Source organism: Rattus norvegicus, chromosome 9, assembly GCF_021556685.1.
Source record: "Rattus norvegicus strain SHRSP/BbbUtx chromosome 9, alternate assembly SHRSP_T2T, whole genome shotgun sequence".
Lineage (NCBI taxonomy): Eukaryota > Metazoa > Chordata > Mammalia > Rodentia > Muridae > Rattus > Rattus norvegicus.
The window spans coordinates 120,728,830-120,746,400 of record NC_141542.1 but is presented as its reverse complement, the minus strand read 5'-3'; the positions used below and the strand labels follow the sequence as shown (position 1 = coordinate 120,746,400).

The 17,571-nt window shown below is 40.3% G+C and overlaps 1 protein-coding gene across 7 annotated transcripts in view; it reads left to right on the top strand.

Annotated features, from left to right (window-relative positions):
• Positions 1–17,571, top strand: part of Ankrd12 (ankyrin repeat domain 12) — a 104,751-nt gene that overhangs the window by 24,978 nt on the left and 62,202 nt on the right. For all 7 annotated transcript variants that reach the window (XR_015628700.1, XM_087566575.1, XM_087566578.1 and 4 more), the window contains 2 exon segments: positions 2,205–2,342; positions 12,862–13,009. Coding sequence is in view for 6 of the 7 variants with exons in the window: in XM_087566575.1 (XP_087422701.1) it covers positions 2,256–2,342; positions 12,862–13,009 (235 nt within the window). In the remaining variant the exon portion in view is untranslated.

Here is a 17,571-nt window from a genome sequence, read left to right as displayed (position 1 = left end):
ATTGGGTTACTTGTATATATTAAACTATTTGTTATGATTATCTAGTGTGTTTTCATATCTCTTTGTATAGTTTGCTGGTTACTCTAGTGGCTATGATTTATATTAAATCTTTAACTATGTATTAAACATTTAATATTTTTGGAATATTTTGTGATTTTCCTTATGTCTTTGTTACTTTTTTCTAAGTAAAGTTCTTTTAGGATAATATATAAACTTCTCTGACACACATTCCTTTAATATAACATTAATGCCTCGGAATTGTTTTTCAAAAAATATTCATGATACTTCTTTAGGTGACTTGACTTGAGTCCCTTTACAAAAGAGGTAATGTTTGGTCTATATAGGCTCACTCCATTGATGTCTGTTATTAAGCAGCTTGGTTTTGATATGGGTTGGGGATTTTCTGTTTTTCTGTGACTCGTGACTAGCTCTGAGCACTGCTGATAGCCAGCTCCGAGGACAGTCTTGGATTAAATGCTTCTGCTCATGTGATGAACCTAAGCAGTGCAGTGGCCCCGACACTCTGATTCTGTGTGCAGTGCTGAAGCCCCCAAGGAGGTTTCTTCTTTCTTTCAACTCTGTTTCATCTTCTATAAAGGGAAAGGCTTGAACTGAGAACTGTTGTTGTTGTTGTTGTTGTTGTTGCTGCTGCTGCTGTTATTGTTGTTGTTGTTGTTGTTGTTTGGTTCGATGTGGGTAAGTTGCAGAATCTAATACACACAATGCAGAGGCTGTAACTGTTATATATCCCCAGCCACTCTTACTGGCTTAAAAAATACCAGTTCCTCTGTGAGCATGCATATATGGTGTGTCTGTATACACGTGTGTATGTATGTACTGCGGCATGAATGTACACATGTGTACTTGTATACCGAGGCATGCATGATGGCAGCTTTGCACCACATGTGGGTTCAAGGTTTGAGCTCCAGGCCTCCAGGGATTGTCAGGCTTCGCTGCTCTTACCTGTACTGCTGAGCCATCCAACCAGCCCTAGTGACATGTTTTTTGTCTGTCTCTTTAAATACTCCACTTTAATTATCCAGTATGCTTTTAATTTCTGTTTTTATACTACAGTTTGTATGATGGTTACTCTGGTGATGGTAATTTACATTGGGCCAAGAACCAACTATATTTTAATTGGGTCTATACAGATCCATTTCCTATATTTTTGTTAGTTCAATTCATTGAAGGTATTTTTTTTTTTACCCTTTTACCCCTTCTCTAAACCAAATAAAATTTCAAGCACCAATACGACAATTTGGAGAGTTTAGCAGACTACTAATACTACCAAAGTGTTTGGAGTTTTGTAGTTCACACTGGCGCTGAAATGGCAGGTTACTAAGACTTGTGATACTCACTGGAGATTTATTACATGAAAGACTTGAAGGTAAGTTTGTCAGTCACTGGATTTCCCAATCCAATGCGGTGCTCTTCGTGGCCAGGAGCATTAGTCTAGGTCAGCGCTGTATAGTGAAGCTTTTCCAGGAGAATGTAAATGTATACCTATACTGTTTCATGTAATAGCTACTGTAATTTATGTCTAATTTTTATTTACTTAAATAGCTACATGTGGCCATTAGATCATCAGCAAACAAAACAGGTTAGACTCACAGCTTCCTCTTTAGTATGTGAAACTTCCCGAGAACTTTGCTGCATCTCTCAAGTCCAAGTGTGCTATAAGCCTAAGAGTCTGAGAAGGCCCTTGTTAAACACAGCTTGCAGAGGAGGAGAGGTAGAAAACTCTGTAAAGTGACTGTTGTAGCCTAGCCCTAGGACGTGAGCCATAGCTTGCCAAAGTCACAGGATGACTGAGTGCAGGAGAGGAAGGAAACTCCTCAGGCATGACACATATCAGGGGTTGTTTGAGTCTGAGGAGAAGCTGTTTGTAGCTCCCACCTCTGGATCTCTGTTGGAGTGAGGACCCTTCACCACTGCTCTCCTCTGCTGCTGCTCTGGACATATAGAAAGCTGTAGACAGCCGTAATTCTGAGATGGAGGGACTGAAGTCAGTCTTTGTCCATTGACAAGCTGAGTAGACTTGCATGAGAGAACTTTAATAAAAACTCAAATTGGTAAGTGAAAACGTAGGTTGCCTTTTCTGGAAAATTAGAAACTGGGAAATCTAATTGTATTGATTGTGGCACATAGACATTAAATTGTTTTGTATACGTATATAAATAATGCTTGTATATCTGTTCTTACAGATCCAGGATGAGAAGACTGATGAAAGAAGGAGCTAGCTGAACAGCTATAAAATGCCCAAATCTGGGTTCACAAAACCAGTGCAGAGTGAAAATTCTGACAGTGACAGCAGTATGGTGGAGAGGCCATATGGAAGAAAGGTACCACACACGTGCGCACACACTAAAGACTGACCGTATGGAAACACAGTACCACCCGCATACACACAAGACTCCTAACTTAGTATTTTTAGAAATTACTAAGAAAATGTGACATAGACAGCAAATGTGTGTGTGAATGCACTAGGAACGCAGTCCTAGATCTCCTAGAGCTGAAGGTCCAGGCAGTTATGAGCCAGACCCAGGTCTTCTCCAAGAGTAAGTAGTGCCTGCTCTTAACAGCTAATTAGAGGTTTGCTGATAACTGACTGACTACCTTTGCCTTGTCTGGGTAAATTAGGTTTGTTAATTTAAAAAAAAATTATATTCTTTATTTATGGGAATGTATGCCTGTTTGTGTGTGTGTGGAGGTGTCCTCAGAGGGCAGGAAAGGGTTAGATGGCCTGGAACGGGAATTACAGGTGCAGTTACAAGCTGCCATGTGTGAGGTTAGAAATTAAACTTGGGTCCTCTAGAAGAGCTGTAGTGCATCCTTTTAACTGAGCTGTCTGTCTCCCCAGCCCCGGAATGCTTTGTTTTGTTTTGTTTTGTTTTGTTTTGTTTTGTTTTGTTTTGTTTTTCAAGACAGGCTTTCTCTGTGCAGCCCTGTCTGTCCAGAACTTGCTCTGTAGATCATATCCTACAACTCAGAGGTCCACCCACCTCTGCTTCCCAAGGGCGGGAATCAAAGGCAAATGCCACCATGCCCAGCAAGAAGGCTTTTTTTTAAGGCATATTTATTCTATGTATATAAGTATACTGTCACTGTCTTGGGACACACAAGAAGAGGAGCTCAGATCCCATTAGAGAAGATTGCGAGCCACCGTGTGATTGCTTGGAATTGAACTCAGGACCCCTAGAAGAGCAGTCCGTGCTCTTAACTGCTGAGCTGTCTTTCTAGCCCTTGCCCCCTAGAATGTTACTTTCTGATGATATTAAATTTGATTTGAAAAATTTAAGATGTTTATATTTTCTTCATTTCTAATTTTATGTCTTGTGCTTTTTAAATAGCAAATCGATTCTAGTCCTGTAAAATGGTTGGCTAGATCCTCATTTTATTTTTCTGTTGTTCGATTGTTGTATAGGACAGAAAATGCCTACCCCTTGTATTTTCTTGTGAAGATTCTTGTAAAACTCATGGGAAGGGCACCATCTTCTCTTCTGTTGTTGGAACATTTCTCTGTGTGCATGTTTGTCACAGTGCGTGGCGTCAGAGGACAACTTGTGGATCAGTTCTCTTCTCCCGCATACGTTGCAGTGTCACACGTGGGTCCTCAGCCTCAGTGACAGCACAGTCACCTGCTGTGACAGGTCCTGGACTGTCTTGTGTGGTGAAGGTGGATGCAGGCTTTCTCTCTGTCTCATTCCACTTTGTTGTGCTGAGACAGGGTCCCTGTGCTGTGGGTAGCACTGGCTGCCTTGGAGCCCTGTGGACCAGGCTGGCCCTGAACTCCGATGTCCAGTCCACCTGCCTCTGCCTCCCCAGTGCTAGGATAGAGGTGTCTGTCACTGTACTCAGCTTCCTCACCCAGTGTTTAGTGATGTGTGTTTCTAGGAAACTTGTACATTATTCTAGGCTTTAAGGCTTTTGTTGAATAGAAATAGTAGTCTTTTGTACTTCACTAGGAACAATTAAATAATTGATTAGAAGTAATTTAGCAATTGATTAGAAATAAGTCTTTTGTAATTTTATTATTCTCTTGACTTATATTTAAGCTCAGTTCCAATGATTATTGCTTTCTTTTCTCTAACTCTCTGGTTCCTCTCCCTTCCCCTTCCTTTTTCTTTCCCTCCATCTCCCCTCCCCTCCTCCTGCTTCTTTGTGTTTATTCATTGTAATGTGTCTAGTTATATTTAGACAAATGAGTCTGCCGTATTCAAGGTATTATAGTGTTTAAATTTTCTGTTATTGAGTAAAAGTGGGAGAATATGCAATAGCTTGGAAAAATGTTATCATTATGTCAGTTGTGTTAGCTCACACCTGTCCTCTTAGTGCTTGGGAGGCTGCAGTAGGAGGCTGACTGTGAGTCTGGGGCCAACCTGGACTATATAGTAAAGCCTTGCCTTTGAAAAAAAAAGCAGAGGGTTGAGGGATATCTTAGTTGGGGTTTCTATTTCTGTGATGAAACATCCTGACAAAAAACAGCCTGGGGAAGAAAAGGGAGTCTTTCACTCATAGTTCTATAGTTTACCATCAAAACTACACAGGGCAGGAACCCAAGCAGGGCAGGAAGCAGGATCTGATGCAGAGGCCAGAGGCCATGGAGTATGCTGCTTACTGGCTTGCTCCTCATGACTACAAGGAAACGTGCTCAACCTGCTCTCTTACAGGACTCAATACCCCCATCCCAGGGATTTTACCACCCATGATGGGCTGGTTGTACTCACATCAGTCGTGTACCATATGTTCTGTATCCATTCCTCTGTTGAAGGACATCTGAGTTCTTTCGAGCTTCTGGCTATTATAAATAAGGCTGCTATGAACATAGTGGAGCACGTGTCTTTGTTGTATGTTCCATCATCTTTTGGGTATATGCCCAGGAGTGGTATAGTTGTGTCCTCAGGTACTACTATGTCCAATTTTCTGAGGAACCTCCAGACTGATTCCCAGAGTGGTTATAACAGCTTGCAATCCCACCAACAATGGAGGAGTGTTCCTCTTTCTCCACATCCTCTCTAGCATCTACTGTCACCTGGGTTTTTGATCTTAGTCACTCTGACTGGTACAAAGTGGTATCTTGGGATTGTTTTGATTTGCATTTCCCGGATGACTAAGGATGTTGAACATTTCTTTAGGTGCTTCTCAGCCATTCAGTATTCCTCAGTTCACAATTCTTTTTTTTTTTAGCTCTGTACCCCATTTTTAATAGGATTATTTGATTCTCTGGAGTCTAACTTTTGAGTTCTTGTATATATTAGATATTAGCGCTCTCTCAGATGTAGGATCAGTAACGACCTTTTCCCAATCTGTTGGTTGCTATTTTGTCCTATTGACAGTGTCCTTTGCCTTACAGAAGCTTTGCAATTTTATGAGGTTCCATTTGTTCTTGATCTTAGAGCATAAACCACTGGTATTCTGTTTAGCAAAATGTCCCCTGCCTATGTGTTTGAGGCTCTTCCCCACTTTCTCTTCTATTAGTTTCAGTGTACCTGGTTTTATGTAGAGGTCTTTGATTCACTTGGACTTGAGCTTTTTACAAGGAGATAAGGATGGGTCAATTTGCATTCTTCTACATGCTGACCTCCAGTTCAACAAGCACCATTTGTTGAAAATGCTTTTTTTCCATTGGATCATTTTAGCTCCTTTGTCAAAGATCAAGTGACCATAGGTGTGTGGGTTCATTTCTGGGTCTCCAAATCTATTCTTTGATCTACCTGGCTGTCTCTGTACCAATACCATGCAGTTTTTAAACACTATTGCTCTGTAATACTGCTTGAGGTCGGGGATGGTGATTCCCCCAGAAGTTCTTTGATTGTTGAGAATAATTTTCACTATTCTTTTTTTTTTTAATTTTTTAAATTAAAAAAATTTTTTTTTTATTTTTTGCTTTTCCAAATGAGTCTGCAAATTGTTCTTTCTAACTCTATGAAGAATTGAGTTGGGATTTTGATGGGGATGGCATTGAATCTGTAGATTGCTGTTGGCAAGATGGCCATTTTTACAATATTAATTCTGCCAATCCATGAGCATAGGAGATCTTTCCATCTTCTGAGATCTTCCTCAATTTCTTTCTTCAGAGGCTTTTCAAGCAGATCTTTCACTTGCTTAGTTAGAGTCACACCAAGGTATTTTATATTATTTGTGGCTATTGTGAAGAGTGTCATTTCCCTAATTTATTTCTCAGCCTGTTTATCCTTTGAGTAGAAGAAGGCTACTGATTTGTTTGCGTTAATTTTATATCCAGCCACTTTGCTGAAGTTGTTTATCACCTGTAGAAGTTCTCTGGTGGGAATTTCTGGGGTCACTTAAGTATACTATCATCATCTGCTAATAGTGATATTTTGACTTCCTCCTTTCCAGCTTGTATCCCTTTGACCTCTTTTTGTTGTTTAATTGTTCTGACTAGGACTTCGAGTACTATATTGAGTATGTAGGGAGAGAGTGGCAGCCCTGATTTTAGTGGGATTGCTTCAAGTTTCTCTCCATATAGTTTGAAGTTGGCTACTGGTTTACTGTATTGCTTTTACTATGTTTAGGTATGGGCCTTGAATTCCTAATCTTTTCAAGTCTTTTATCATGAAGGGGTGTTGAATTTTGTCAAATGCTTTCTCAACATCTAATGAAATGATCATGTGGTTTTTTTTTTCCCTGAGTTTGTTTATATAGTAGATTACACTGATGGATTGCCACATATTGAATCATCCTTACCTCCCTGGGATGAAGCCTCTTGATCATGGTGAATGATTGTTTTGATGTGTTCTTGGATTCGGTTTGCAAGAATTTCATTGAGTATTTTTGCATCGATATTCATGAGGAAAATAGGCCTGAAGTTTTTTTTCTTTGTAGGGTCTTTGTGTGGTTTAGGTATAAGCATAATTGTGGCTTCAAAGAACAAATTTGGTAGTATTCCTTCTGTTTTTATTTTGTGGAATAGTTTGGAGAGTATTGGTATAAGGTTTTCTTTGAAGATCTGATAGAATTCTGCCCTAAACACTTCTGATCCTGTGCTTTTTTTTCATTGGAAGGCCTTTAATGACTGCTTCTGTTTTCTTATGGTTTGGACTGTTTAGATGCTTTACCTGATCCTGATTTAACTTTGGTGCCTGGTATCTGTCTAGAAAATTGTCCATTTCCTCCAGATTTTCCAGTTTTGTTGAGTATAGGCTTTTGTAGTAGGATCTAAAAAATTTTTTAATTTCTTCAGTTTCTGTTGTCTTGTCTCCCTTTTCATTTCTGATTTTGTTAATTTGGATACTCTCTGTGCCCTCTGGTTAGTCTGGTTAAGAGTTTATCTATCTTGTTGATTTTCTCAAAGAACCAGCAAGGGTTAGAGCAGGCAGGAATCTGCTCCTTTGTTTTTTATTTATATCATGGCAGGAGAGCCCAGCAGGCCAGTGGAACTAGCACTAATTTATCTCAGTGGCTCCATGCTGCCTGCATCTACTTTCTGACCCACTGTTCATGAGCCATTCCAAAACAGCACCCTGTCAGTCTGCCCCTGCCCTCACTCACAGCTCTCTTGACTGGTTTTCACCACACCAGGCATACGCATCCCAATTCTGTGGAGGCCTGGTGCATCTGGCTACCATACTCTGTCCTGAACTCAATTAAGTCACCACATGAAAGAGCACATCATACAATAGCCTCTGATCCAATTGACAAAATAGAATTTGCTTATCTAGACAACCAAAATCCTGTACATGTCCATCCCTTAAGAATAGTCATAACAACCCATAATATGTGCAGAGAAGAATCGTAACATCCGCCACCATGTTCTCTCAGCTCCCTCCCTCTTGCTCCAGCCTCCTCTGCCTTTTTAAAACTTTTCTTTCGCCCATCCTTCCTTCTCTCCAATGACAGGTCTCATTCTTGTACCTGCCTCACCTGCATAATGACATCAACCTACACTATACCTTTTGAGTCTAATTTAAAAATTTTTTTCTTTCAAATATAAGCTGAGCCATAACTATTATTGTTTTGTAATTTGAAAGTATAAAATACACCTAACCCCCAGTCCAACATTTATCAGTTAAACAGAACATTTAGTTATCTATTCCAGCCTAAGAAAGGCTTACAATCCATGTTATGTCCTGGCTAGCTTGTATACTTTCTGATAACTATCCAATTAAATATGTATCCTCAAAGTTAAACAGCCTGGGTAGGCTATGAGACTATAATCAGTCTTCAACCCCGTCAGAAATCTGAGAATGACCAATATATCTGTAAATATAGGAAGCCTAACATGGCTTCTAGAACTGAGACAGATTATAGAGACAATTTTTTACTTGTACAGTCAGCAACACATGAGAGCAAGTCTTTAGCCTTCTGGCCTAGGATATCTGACAGACTTTTGAAACAGAGAATTTCAAAGAGCTGATCACTCTGGCTTGGAAGAAATTATCAGTTAACTTACTCTGTAACATGTCCTGTTCTGAGCATTATTTAGTCTGTGGATGAATTGAGGCAGTTCTTGCCCAGTGGCTGTCTCGCCACCATACATCACCCCACCTGGAGGTGGAGATGTTCAATTTCTTCTTTGAATCCACCAAAGGGGAGCTGCTAGGAGCAGACATGTCTGGACAAAAGATAAATAACATTAAATATCAGGTTTTGTGGATTTCTGATGTTTTTGAAAATTATCTATGTAAGTAATCTGGACTGTTGTCTGTTAATTATCTTAATCAATTATCCTGGAAGCACTCTAACAATAAACTTAGAGCCATGAATTTTCTATCTGGCCCTTAACTCACATGTTTAATCATCTCAGATTAGTTTTTTAATAGCAATTAAGGACTGGTAGCCCTTGTATACTTAAATGTGTTGATGGGCACACTGCCTAAATATGAGAGTAACAATATTAATTTTAAATCAATAAGAAATTTATATCAAAGAAAATCTAAACTTGTGTCAAATAAGTTCTGTACCCCATGTAAAAGATTATAACTTTAGCTTAGTAACAAATATAAGGATTTCTACCAAATGAGATTATGACTGTATAATCAATTCTAGCTAATTCCTCCCTGTTAAATTATGACCATTTCTAAATTCCTCAGAAAAACAACCTTAGAATAACCACCTTTAGCGCCCCAAAATCCAGGGAATTGGGGCAACGTCTCTTCAATGGCTTCTTCAAGATATACATAGGCATTGAGATGTCTGGAAGGGGTGGGGTGGGCGGGGAAGTTGGCCACAGCGACTATTGTTGTAGTCTCTGATGTCCATCTTGGAGGGGTCCTGAGGATCAGGAGTTCAAGAAGGTCTGACAGTGAGACTCACCAAAGCTGTGCATTCTGTATATATAAATCTCAGACAAAACCTTAATGTCATCTAGATATATGTATGGGTTGATATACAGACTGGTTAGGATGAAATTTTATTCTTTTTTTTTTCATTTTATTCTTTTCAGTTTACTTCTTTAGACAGTCTCCCTTCATCAAATCTAGCCCATATGACTCTGGGAGTTGTCCAGACCCTACTCATCTGTTTGTTTGTTTTTTTGTTTTAATTTTCATTTTTTCTCACCCTCCTTTTCATTCATCTGTTTTAAAAACACAAAGACAGAACCTTTCTCCCAAAATACTGTGTTCTTTAGTCTGTAATCAGAAAAGCTTGTATCTTGTATTCTCTCCCAGAGAAATAATATAATAAGACTCAAAATCACACCCATTATGAAAATTAAAACAACTTTTTAAAAGGAAGTAAGCTAAAAAATAGTGTATGAGACTGTTTAGACTTTTCTAATCTGTCATATCAGGAAATTAACCCAAAATTCCTGTGAAGCCCACATTAAGAAAACAACTTCCTGTTGTGGTAAATATCAAAATAACCACAAACCCTCGCTAGCCAGCATTATCAAGCCATATGGCCTTAACAGAGTAGTTCATAAAACAATTTGATCACCTTTTTATTAATACTAATACCAATAAGTAAGCAAATTGTCAAACTAAGTTTTTAGCCCAAAATACATCTGTTAAGCTCTCTATCTGGAACATCAAGCCTATATCACCACTCTCTGCTTGGAGTCAATGACTAATTTTTCCTATCTAAGTTTTGAACCACGGGTGAAAATCTCCACATGATTTGGGTAAACTCTGTACTCTCTCCTCCTAACTATAAAAACAAATTTAATCACATTTCTAGTAATACCTGTCATTAAGAAGCAGGCAACTTGTCAAAGCAGGATTTTAACTCAGATTCCCATGGAGCCCACATTAGAAAGAATATGAGTATGCTGTAAAACTTATTAGAGTATTATATCTCTAATACCATCTATCTGTTAAGCTCTCTACTTGGAACCTCAGACAAATAATAACTCTATAAGCTATGTCTGTATTCACTCTGCCGGGTGATACAGTCTTTTGTTTATTTCTACCTAGTTCCAAACCGTGAGTGAAATTCCCCACGTGATTCGGACAAATTCTGTACTTTTTACAGCAGCGGACCTAGAGTCTGTGAGCAGACTCCCACCTTCTGTTCCCTTTGTTTAAGGCTCCCACGCTTGGGCCATCATGTGACTCAACATGGTGTAGTCCTTTTTCACTTAGAAAATAAAGCTTTCTCAGGCTGAAAAACTTCAATTTTTAGTGGATTCTTGTCCCTCGTTGGGCGCATTGTTGTGGTATTTTAAAAAACAAAACAAAACAAAACAAAACAAAACAAAAAAACAGCAAAGCCGGTTTCCGCACTTACCCTTGCTATCACCAGTCTGGGCTCCAGCAGGCCATTGGAACTAGCACTAATTTATCTTAGCGGCTCCATGCTGTCCCTGTCTACTTTCTGACCTGTTGTCTGCAAGCCATTCCAACACAGCAAGCACCCTGTCAGGTCGCCCTGCTCTCATTCTGAGGATATCGTGTTAGATAGATTGTGGATTGAGAATTTAACAGATAAATCTGATTGTTGGGTTACTGTTTGTTGAATCTTGATTTTACAGGGTAGTTGGGAGTTTGTACTTTAACTACCAGGGCCTGGGAGTGTAGGCAGAGTCTGTGGCAGGGAGCCATGATAGGCCAACTGCTGCTGGACTTCTAGAACCATGATTTTACTGGGTAGCTAGAACTAGAGAGTTTGAGGCTAGCAGAGAGCTGCCAGGAGAGATACTAATCTGAGGTAAATTAGCACTAGTTCCAATGGCCCATTGGAGTCGGAACTAGAGACCACAAGAAACAGTTCCACAGCTTTTTTATTTTTGCCACAACATTCTCCATCTGTGGTAATTGAGAGTTTTGCTGGATATGGTAACCTGGACTGGCATTTGTGTTCTCTTAGGGTCTGTATGACATCTGTCCAGGATCTTCTAGCTTTCATAGTCTCTGTTGAGAAGTCTGGTGAAATTCTGATAGGTCTGCCTTTATATGTTACTTGGTGTTTTTCCCTTACTGCTTTTAATATTTGTTCTTTGTTTTGTGTGTTTGGTGTTTGCCTATTATGTGACAGGAGGAGTTTCTTTTCTGGTCCAATCTATTTGGAGTTCTGTAGGCTTCTTGTATGTTTATGGGCATCTCTTTCTTTAGGTTAGGGAAGTTTTCTATAATTTTGTTGAAGATATTTATTGGCCTTTTAAGTTGGGAATCTTTACTCTCTTCTATACTTATTAGCCTTAGGTTTGATCTTCTCATTGAGTCCTGGATTTCCTGGATATTTTGAGTTAGGATCTTTTTGTGTTTACATTTCCTTTAACAGTTTTGTCATTGTTTTCTATGGTATCTTCTGCCCCTGAGATTCTCTCTTCTATGTCTTGTATTCTGTTGATGATGATTGCATCTATGACTCCTGATCTCTTTCCTAGGTTCTATCTCCAGGGTTGTCTCCCTTTGTGATTTCTTTATTGTTTCTATTTCCATTTTTAAATCCTGGGTGGTTTTGTTCATCTCCTTCAACTGTTTGGTTGTGTTTTCCTATAATTCTTTAAGGGATTTTTTTGTGTTTCCTCTTTAAGGGCTTCTACTTATTTACCTGTGTTGTCCTGTATTTCTTTAAGGGAGTTATTTATGTCCTTCCTAAAGTCCTCTATCATCATGAGATGTGATTTTAAATCCTCACCTTGCTTTTCTGGTGTGTTTTGACATCCATGTTTGCTGTGGTGGGACAACAGGGTTCTGAGATGCCAAGTAGTCTTGGTGTCTGCTGCTTAGGTTCTTGTGCTTGCCTCTAGCCATCTGGTTATCTCTAATATTAGTTGGTCTTGCTGTCTCTGACTAGAGCTTGTCCTTCCTGTGGGCCTATGATCTTAGGAGTGAGAGGGCTCCTGGGAGATCAGCTCTCTCAGGGCAGATTTTGGAACTATGGGAACAGTGCCAGCTCTGGCCACAGATGAGATTGGAAGGGTCCTTTCCTAGGCCTCCCTGCAGCAGCTGTGCACCGTGCGCTCCTGGTGTGTCGCTCCTCGGACAGTCAATAGAGAGAAAGCGAGGTTCTACCTGTGGGCTGTGGGTTTAAAAGGGAGAGTGCTCCTAGCAGACCAGCTGTCTGCGGGCAGGTTTTGTGTCCAAGGTCTGTGGGACAGCCCCAACTCTGGGCACCATAAAGTATTTTTATATTTTAAAATTCCTTAACAGAATTTAAAAAATCTAAATGTAAACAATGTATAGGTGTTTTGTCTTCCAGCATATATATTCATAAATGTACACATGCATTCACCACTGTCTGCAATACCCGTTTAGGTCAGAAGAAGACGATGGGTCATAGAAACAAGATAACACACAGTTCTGAGGGGCTTGCTGTGTGGAGGCTCTGCAAGAGCAGCGACCACTCTTGATTTCTGAACCATTGCTCTATTCCAGATAATAAAGAGAATTTAAAATACCATACTCTTTAGCTAATATTGATATTACTTTATGTTTGATTTTTTTTTTTAAATAGAGTAAAGACAAGATTGCGTCTTACAGCAAAACTTCAAAAATTGACCGAGGTGATATGGGCAAAGAAATAAGAGAGAAATCATCCATGAAGCGTAAACTGCCTTTTACACTCAGCCCATCGAGAAATGAAGAGCGAGATTCAGACACAGGTAGAATCATTTATCTTCTGATAAACTCGTATTTATAACCGCGACTTGCTTTTCTGTCTACTCTTCCTTTTGATATTTGGTTCATAGAGAAATACTATCTCAGTTTTATCATGGTGGCAAAAGTATGTCTGTTTGTTTTCCAAACTATGGTCTGTGATATGAGACTAAAAAAATAAAATTCATACTCTCGATATTTACTACAAATCTCTTAGTGCATTCGGAACTTAGTTTTGGGGTTCATTTCAGTAATGAAGATTGCTTAGTAAAACAAACATTATTAAGATTTCATGTATATTAGAAAAGATGTTGCTTTTTTGTTACCTTTTCACAGAAAAGAAGTTTAGACATTTTTGAGTCATGGGCGATGTAGAAAATATGTAGCATTTGTTTACTTTATGGTTCTTTTATTCTCAAAATTCTAGCATCAGGGGCCACCAGATGTGTGTCAGGGTGCTAGCCACCAAGCCTGTGACCTAGGTTCTATCTCTGGGACCTACGTGGTCAAGGAGAGACATGACTCTCCAAAAGTAGTCCTTTGACTTCCACATATATGCCATGGGTGTAGGGTGGATGTCTGAGTCAGTGCTGTGCTCCTGGGAAGAGACCATGACCATAGCAGCTCTTAGAAAAGAAAGTATTTAATTGGAGCTGGCTTATAGTCCAGAGTTTTAGTTGAAGCATGGAAGCATATTGGCAGACATGGTGCGGGAGAAGCAGCGGAAAATTCCGCATTTAGATCTGCAAGCAGCAGAGAGTTTATAATGGGCCTTTGAAACCCCCAGAACCCACCCCCAGTGACATGCTTCTTCCAACAGGGACACATGTCCTAATTCTTTTAAACAGCGCTACTCCCTGTTTCAATCTATGAGCCTGTGGGACCATTCTCCCTCAAACTACCACAGTGGGCGTGGGTGCTCGTGGTGTGTGTGTGTGTGTGTGTCTGTGTGTCTGTGTGTGTGTGTACCAACATGCACATTTTTACAAGTGTTTGTGGAGGCCAGAGATCATTGTTAGGTGTCTTCTTCAGTTGTTTCCCACCTGATTTTTTCTTTTAAGCTTGAGGGCAGTTGTATTAAGAGTGTCTCCTCCACCTGCCCACTCCAGCTGTGATCTCATCAAATGTTGGGAGGAAGGGAGTGGAGCAGAGGTGGGGAAGAAAGCCATTATGGAGGTCAGACACAGGGTGAACAAGCAGCTATGTAGTGGAGGGCTTCATAAACAGAGTAAGAAGCTTAAGAGTACCAGAAAAAGTACACTTACCCTGACCAGCATTTGAAAGAGACAGGAAAAAAAGAAAAGGTTGTACCTTTCTAAGTGTTACCCCAGCTGACATCAAGATCTGTCTTTGGCATGCCTTTAGGTGAGCCTGCTTTCCTTGTGCTGCTCCTGATTTCCTGTGGGGTAGTCCCTTCCTCAGCTAGATGTTTGTCTCTATTTGACAGAAGTGTTCTTCTTTACTGTGCTTATACTGCTAGTTTTTTCCCCTCTGAAGAGACAACCTTCAAATCATTTAAGAATCTGGTTCAGAGATCAGAGTCCCCAAACTCAATAATTCTTGCTTCTGGTAAGGAGGTGATCAAGAAGAGCAGCCAGTGCTCTTCACTGCCAAGCCTCTTTCCATTCCTGGCCTAGGATTTTCTTATTTAATACAATGAGAAGATCAGATATAGTCATTCCAGAGTTGATGCAACTCAGGTCTGTGAGATGGAACTAGATTGTTTTTAATCTGTCTATCTGTCTTTTCTGCCTCCCTTGGCTCATACATGAACCTTGTTCTTAAGCACTTTTCCTCCTTAGAGTTGCAAGATCTCTGCTTCTCATCAGAGAAGAGGATTAGTGTGATTTCCTTTCCCTAAGACTTGGTTCCTTTACTCATGAAATGACTTAGAAACTTTAACTTGTAGATAGGTGTGGTAGTAAATGCCTGTAATATCCCAGCACATGAGAAGCACAAACAAGTAGGTCTGTGAGTTCCAGGCCATCCTAGGCTATGTAGAGAGAACCTGTCTCAGAGTGTAGGGGGCGCATCCTAGGCTACATGGAGCGAGCCTGTCTCAGAGTGTGTGTGGAGGGCGGCGGGGTTGGACCTTACTAACATTGATTAGTGTACTGCACTTGCATAAAAATTTTGATAATGATTGGGCTATTCCTAATACAACCAGTAACATGAATATTGGACAGATAACTTTTATAGTAATTATCACTATTTATAAAGTATAATCAACTGATAGAAATTTTTACCTTTAATAATTATTAAAAATGCATTTATCTATTTTGAGACAAAGTCTTACTATATAGTTCTGGCCAGCCTGAAATTGTGTCATGTAGACTAAGCTGACCTGGAGCTCAACCGTGACCCATTTTGCCTCTTCCTCCTGATTGTTGAGTGTAAGCCACCATGCCTGGCATTATTGAAAGTTTCTAATAAGTCAACTTTATTCATCCATTATCAGTCATGCAATTACACAACGTTTTTAGTCTTGTGACATCCAAGGGAAATTTGTCGTGCCTTATGTCAAAGTATCGAACAACTGCCTGGAGACTCTTGTAAGAGTCTGTCCCTTGGCATCTACACGAAACCTTCAGTTGTTTAGTTATGAGTAGACTCTGTAGACTCTGCTTTGTTATAGCCTGATCACTTCTTCCTTAGAAGAGGGGGGCACTTCTGATTCTTCATGTTTCTTCTCTGAGATAGTCACGCCTAGCCAAGCAGCCTCCAGAAGCTCACAGATACTCCTAAACCAAACAACATTTGAAAAGGTGCAGGTTTCTTCCTTCTGTCCCTCTCTCACTTCCTTCCTTCCTTTCTTCCTTCCTTCCTTCCTTCCTTCCTTCCTTCCTTCTTCCCTCCCTCCCTCCCTCCCTCCCTCCCTTCCTTCTTTTTTTTTAGACACAGGGTTTCTCTGTGTAGCCCAGGGTGCCCTGGAACTTGCTTTGTAGTCAAACTTTCAGAGATCCACCTGCCTTGGTCTCCCAAGTGCTGGGATTGCTGGGATTAAAGGTATAGATCACCAACTCCCAACTCCTAGCTTTGCATTTTTTTTTTAACCCTACGATGGTCCTTATATTCTATAGAGATAGACTAGTAATGACTGATCATTTCAGTTTGCATATTTAAGTAGCTATAAATACCCCCTTTTAACAATATTTGTCTTCTCTTAGTAAACATACTTTCTTTGCAACTATAGTGTTTTCTCTTGGCATTTAAGGCAGTGTGATTCAAGAAAATTTAAACAGGCACAGTATGGTCCAAGGTTAATGAGGGCTGTTGTAGAGCATGTTAAATTTTGTAAAAGAAGTGCCTGTCAGGCAGCCTTAGAAATTCAGCTTTCCTTAGACTGTGGATGTTATTAAAGGACTTATATAATGTGGCTCAAACATGTGGAAGAATAAAATGTTTTACAGGATAGGTAAACTGTGTGTGTGTGTGTGTGTGTGTGTGTGAGAGAGAGAGAGAGAGAGAGAGAGAGAGAGAGACAAAAGCAGAAGGACAACTGTTTTGGGCAAAGAAAGGATCTAAAGAGGGAGGGGATGTGACAACGGGGTGAGAGGAGAGAGATGAAGCATCAAGTTTTCTTTCATCTACAGAATATAGGTTTTAAGTACACACATATGCCTTTCTGTGACCTAACAGTAGTAGGGGAGAATCCTAGGCTCATGGGGAACAAATGAAGGGAGGGACAGGAAGGCCAGGAGAAGACGGTAGAGTGTGCCTGAGTGAAGCACGCCATTACTTGTGCAGGTACAGAAAATACAGTAAAAACCTATTGCTTTAGGCTAGCTATGGTGGTGCTGTCCTTTAAATTCCAACATCCTGGAGGCAGAGCAGAGGCAGGTAGCGCTCAGTGAATTTGAGGCCACCCCAGTCTACACAGTGAGACCGAGACCGGCAAGCAAAACCAACAGAAACCCCCAACAAGAAGTAAATTACTTTGTGTGTGTCCTAGTTAGGGTTTCTATTGCTGTGGCAAAACACCGTGACCAAAAGCAACTTTGGGAGGAGAGGGTTAATTTGGCTTACACTTCTACATCGTAGCTCATCATTGGAGGTCAGGACAGGAACCTGGAGGCAGGAGCTGATGCAAGGCCATGGAGGGGTGCTGCTTAGTGGCTTGCTCCTCATGGCTTGTTCAGCCTGTTTTCTTATAGAACCCAGGGTCACCAGCCTAGGAATGACACTGCCTGTCAGTCACTAATTAAGAAAATGCCCTAATTGAGATCTTACAGGGGCACTTTCTGTGCCCTCCTTTCTGATAACTCTGGTGTGTATCAGGTTGACACAGAACTAGCTAGCACAGTGTGCTAACCTTTTTTTCTTTTTATGTGAAAGGTAGCAGGGAGAGAGTTATTTCACATTACAGTTAAAAGAGCTGCATTAAGATATTCATAGCAGGTGCTTTTTAAGCATAATTCACCTTTGTGGTCTTGATCACATTTGCTGGGACACTTCTCATGTGCAGTCCTAGCTGGCTTAGAACTCAGATGCATACCAGACTGAGCTCACACTGTGGTGATCCCCAGCTTCTGCTCCCTGTGTACTGGGACCATAAGTATGTGCCACT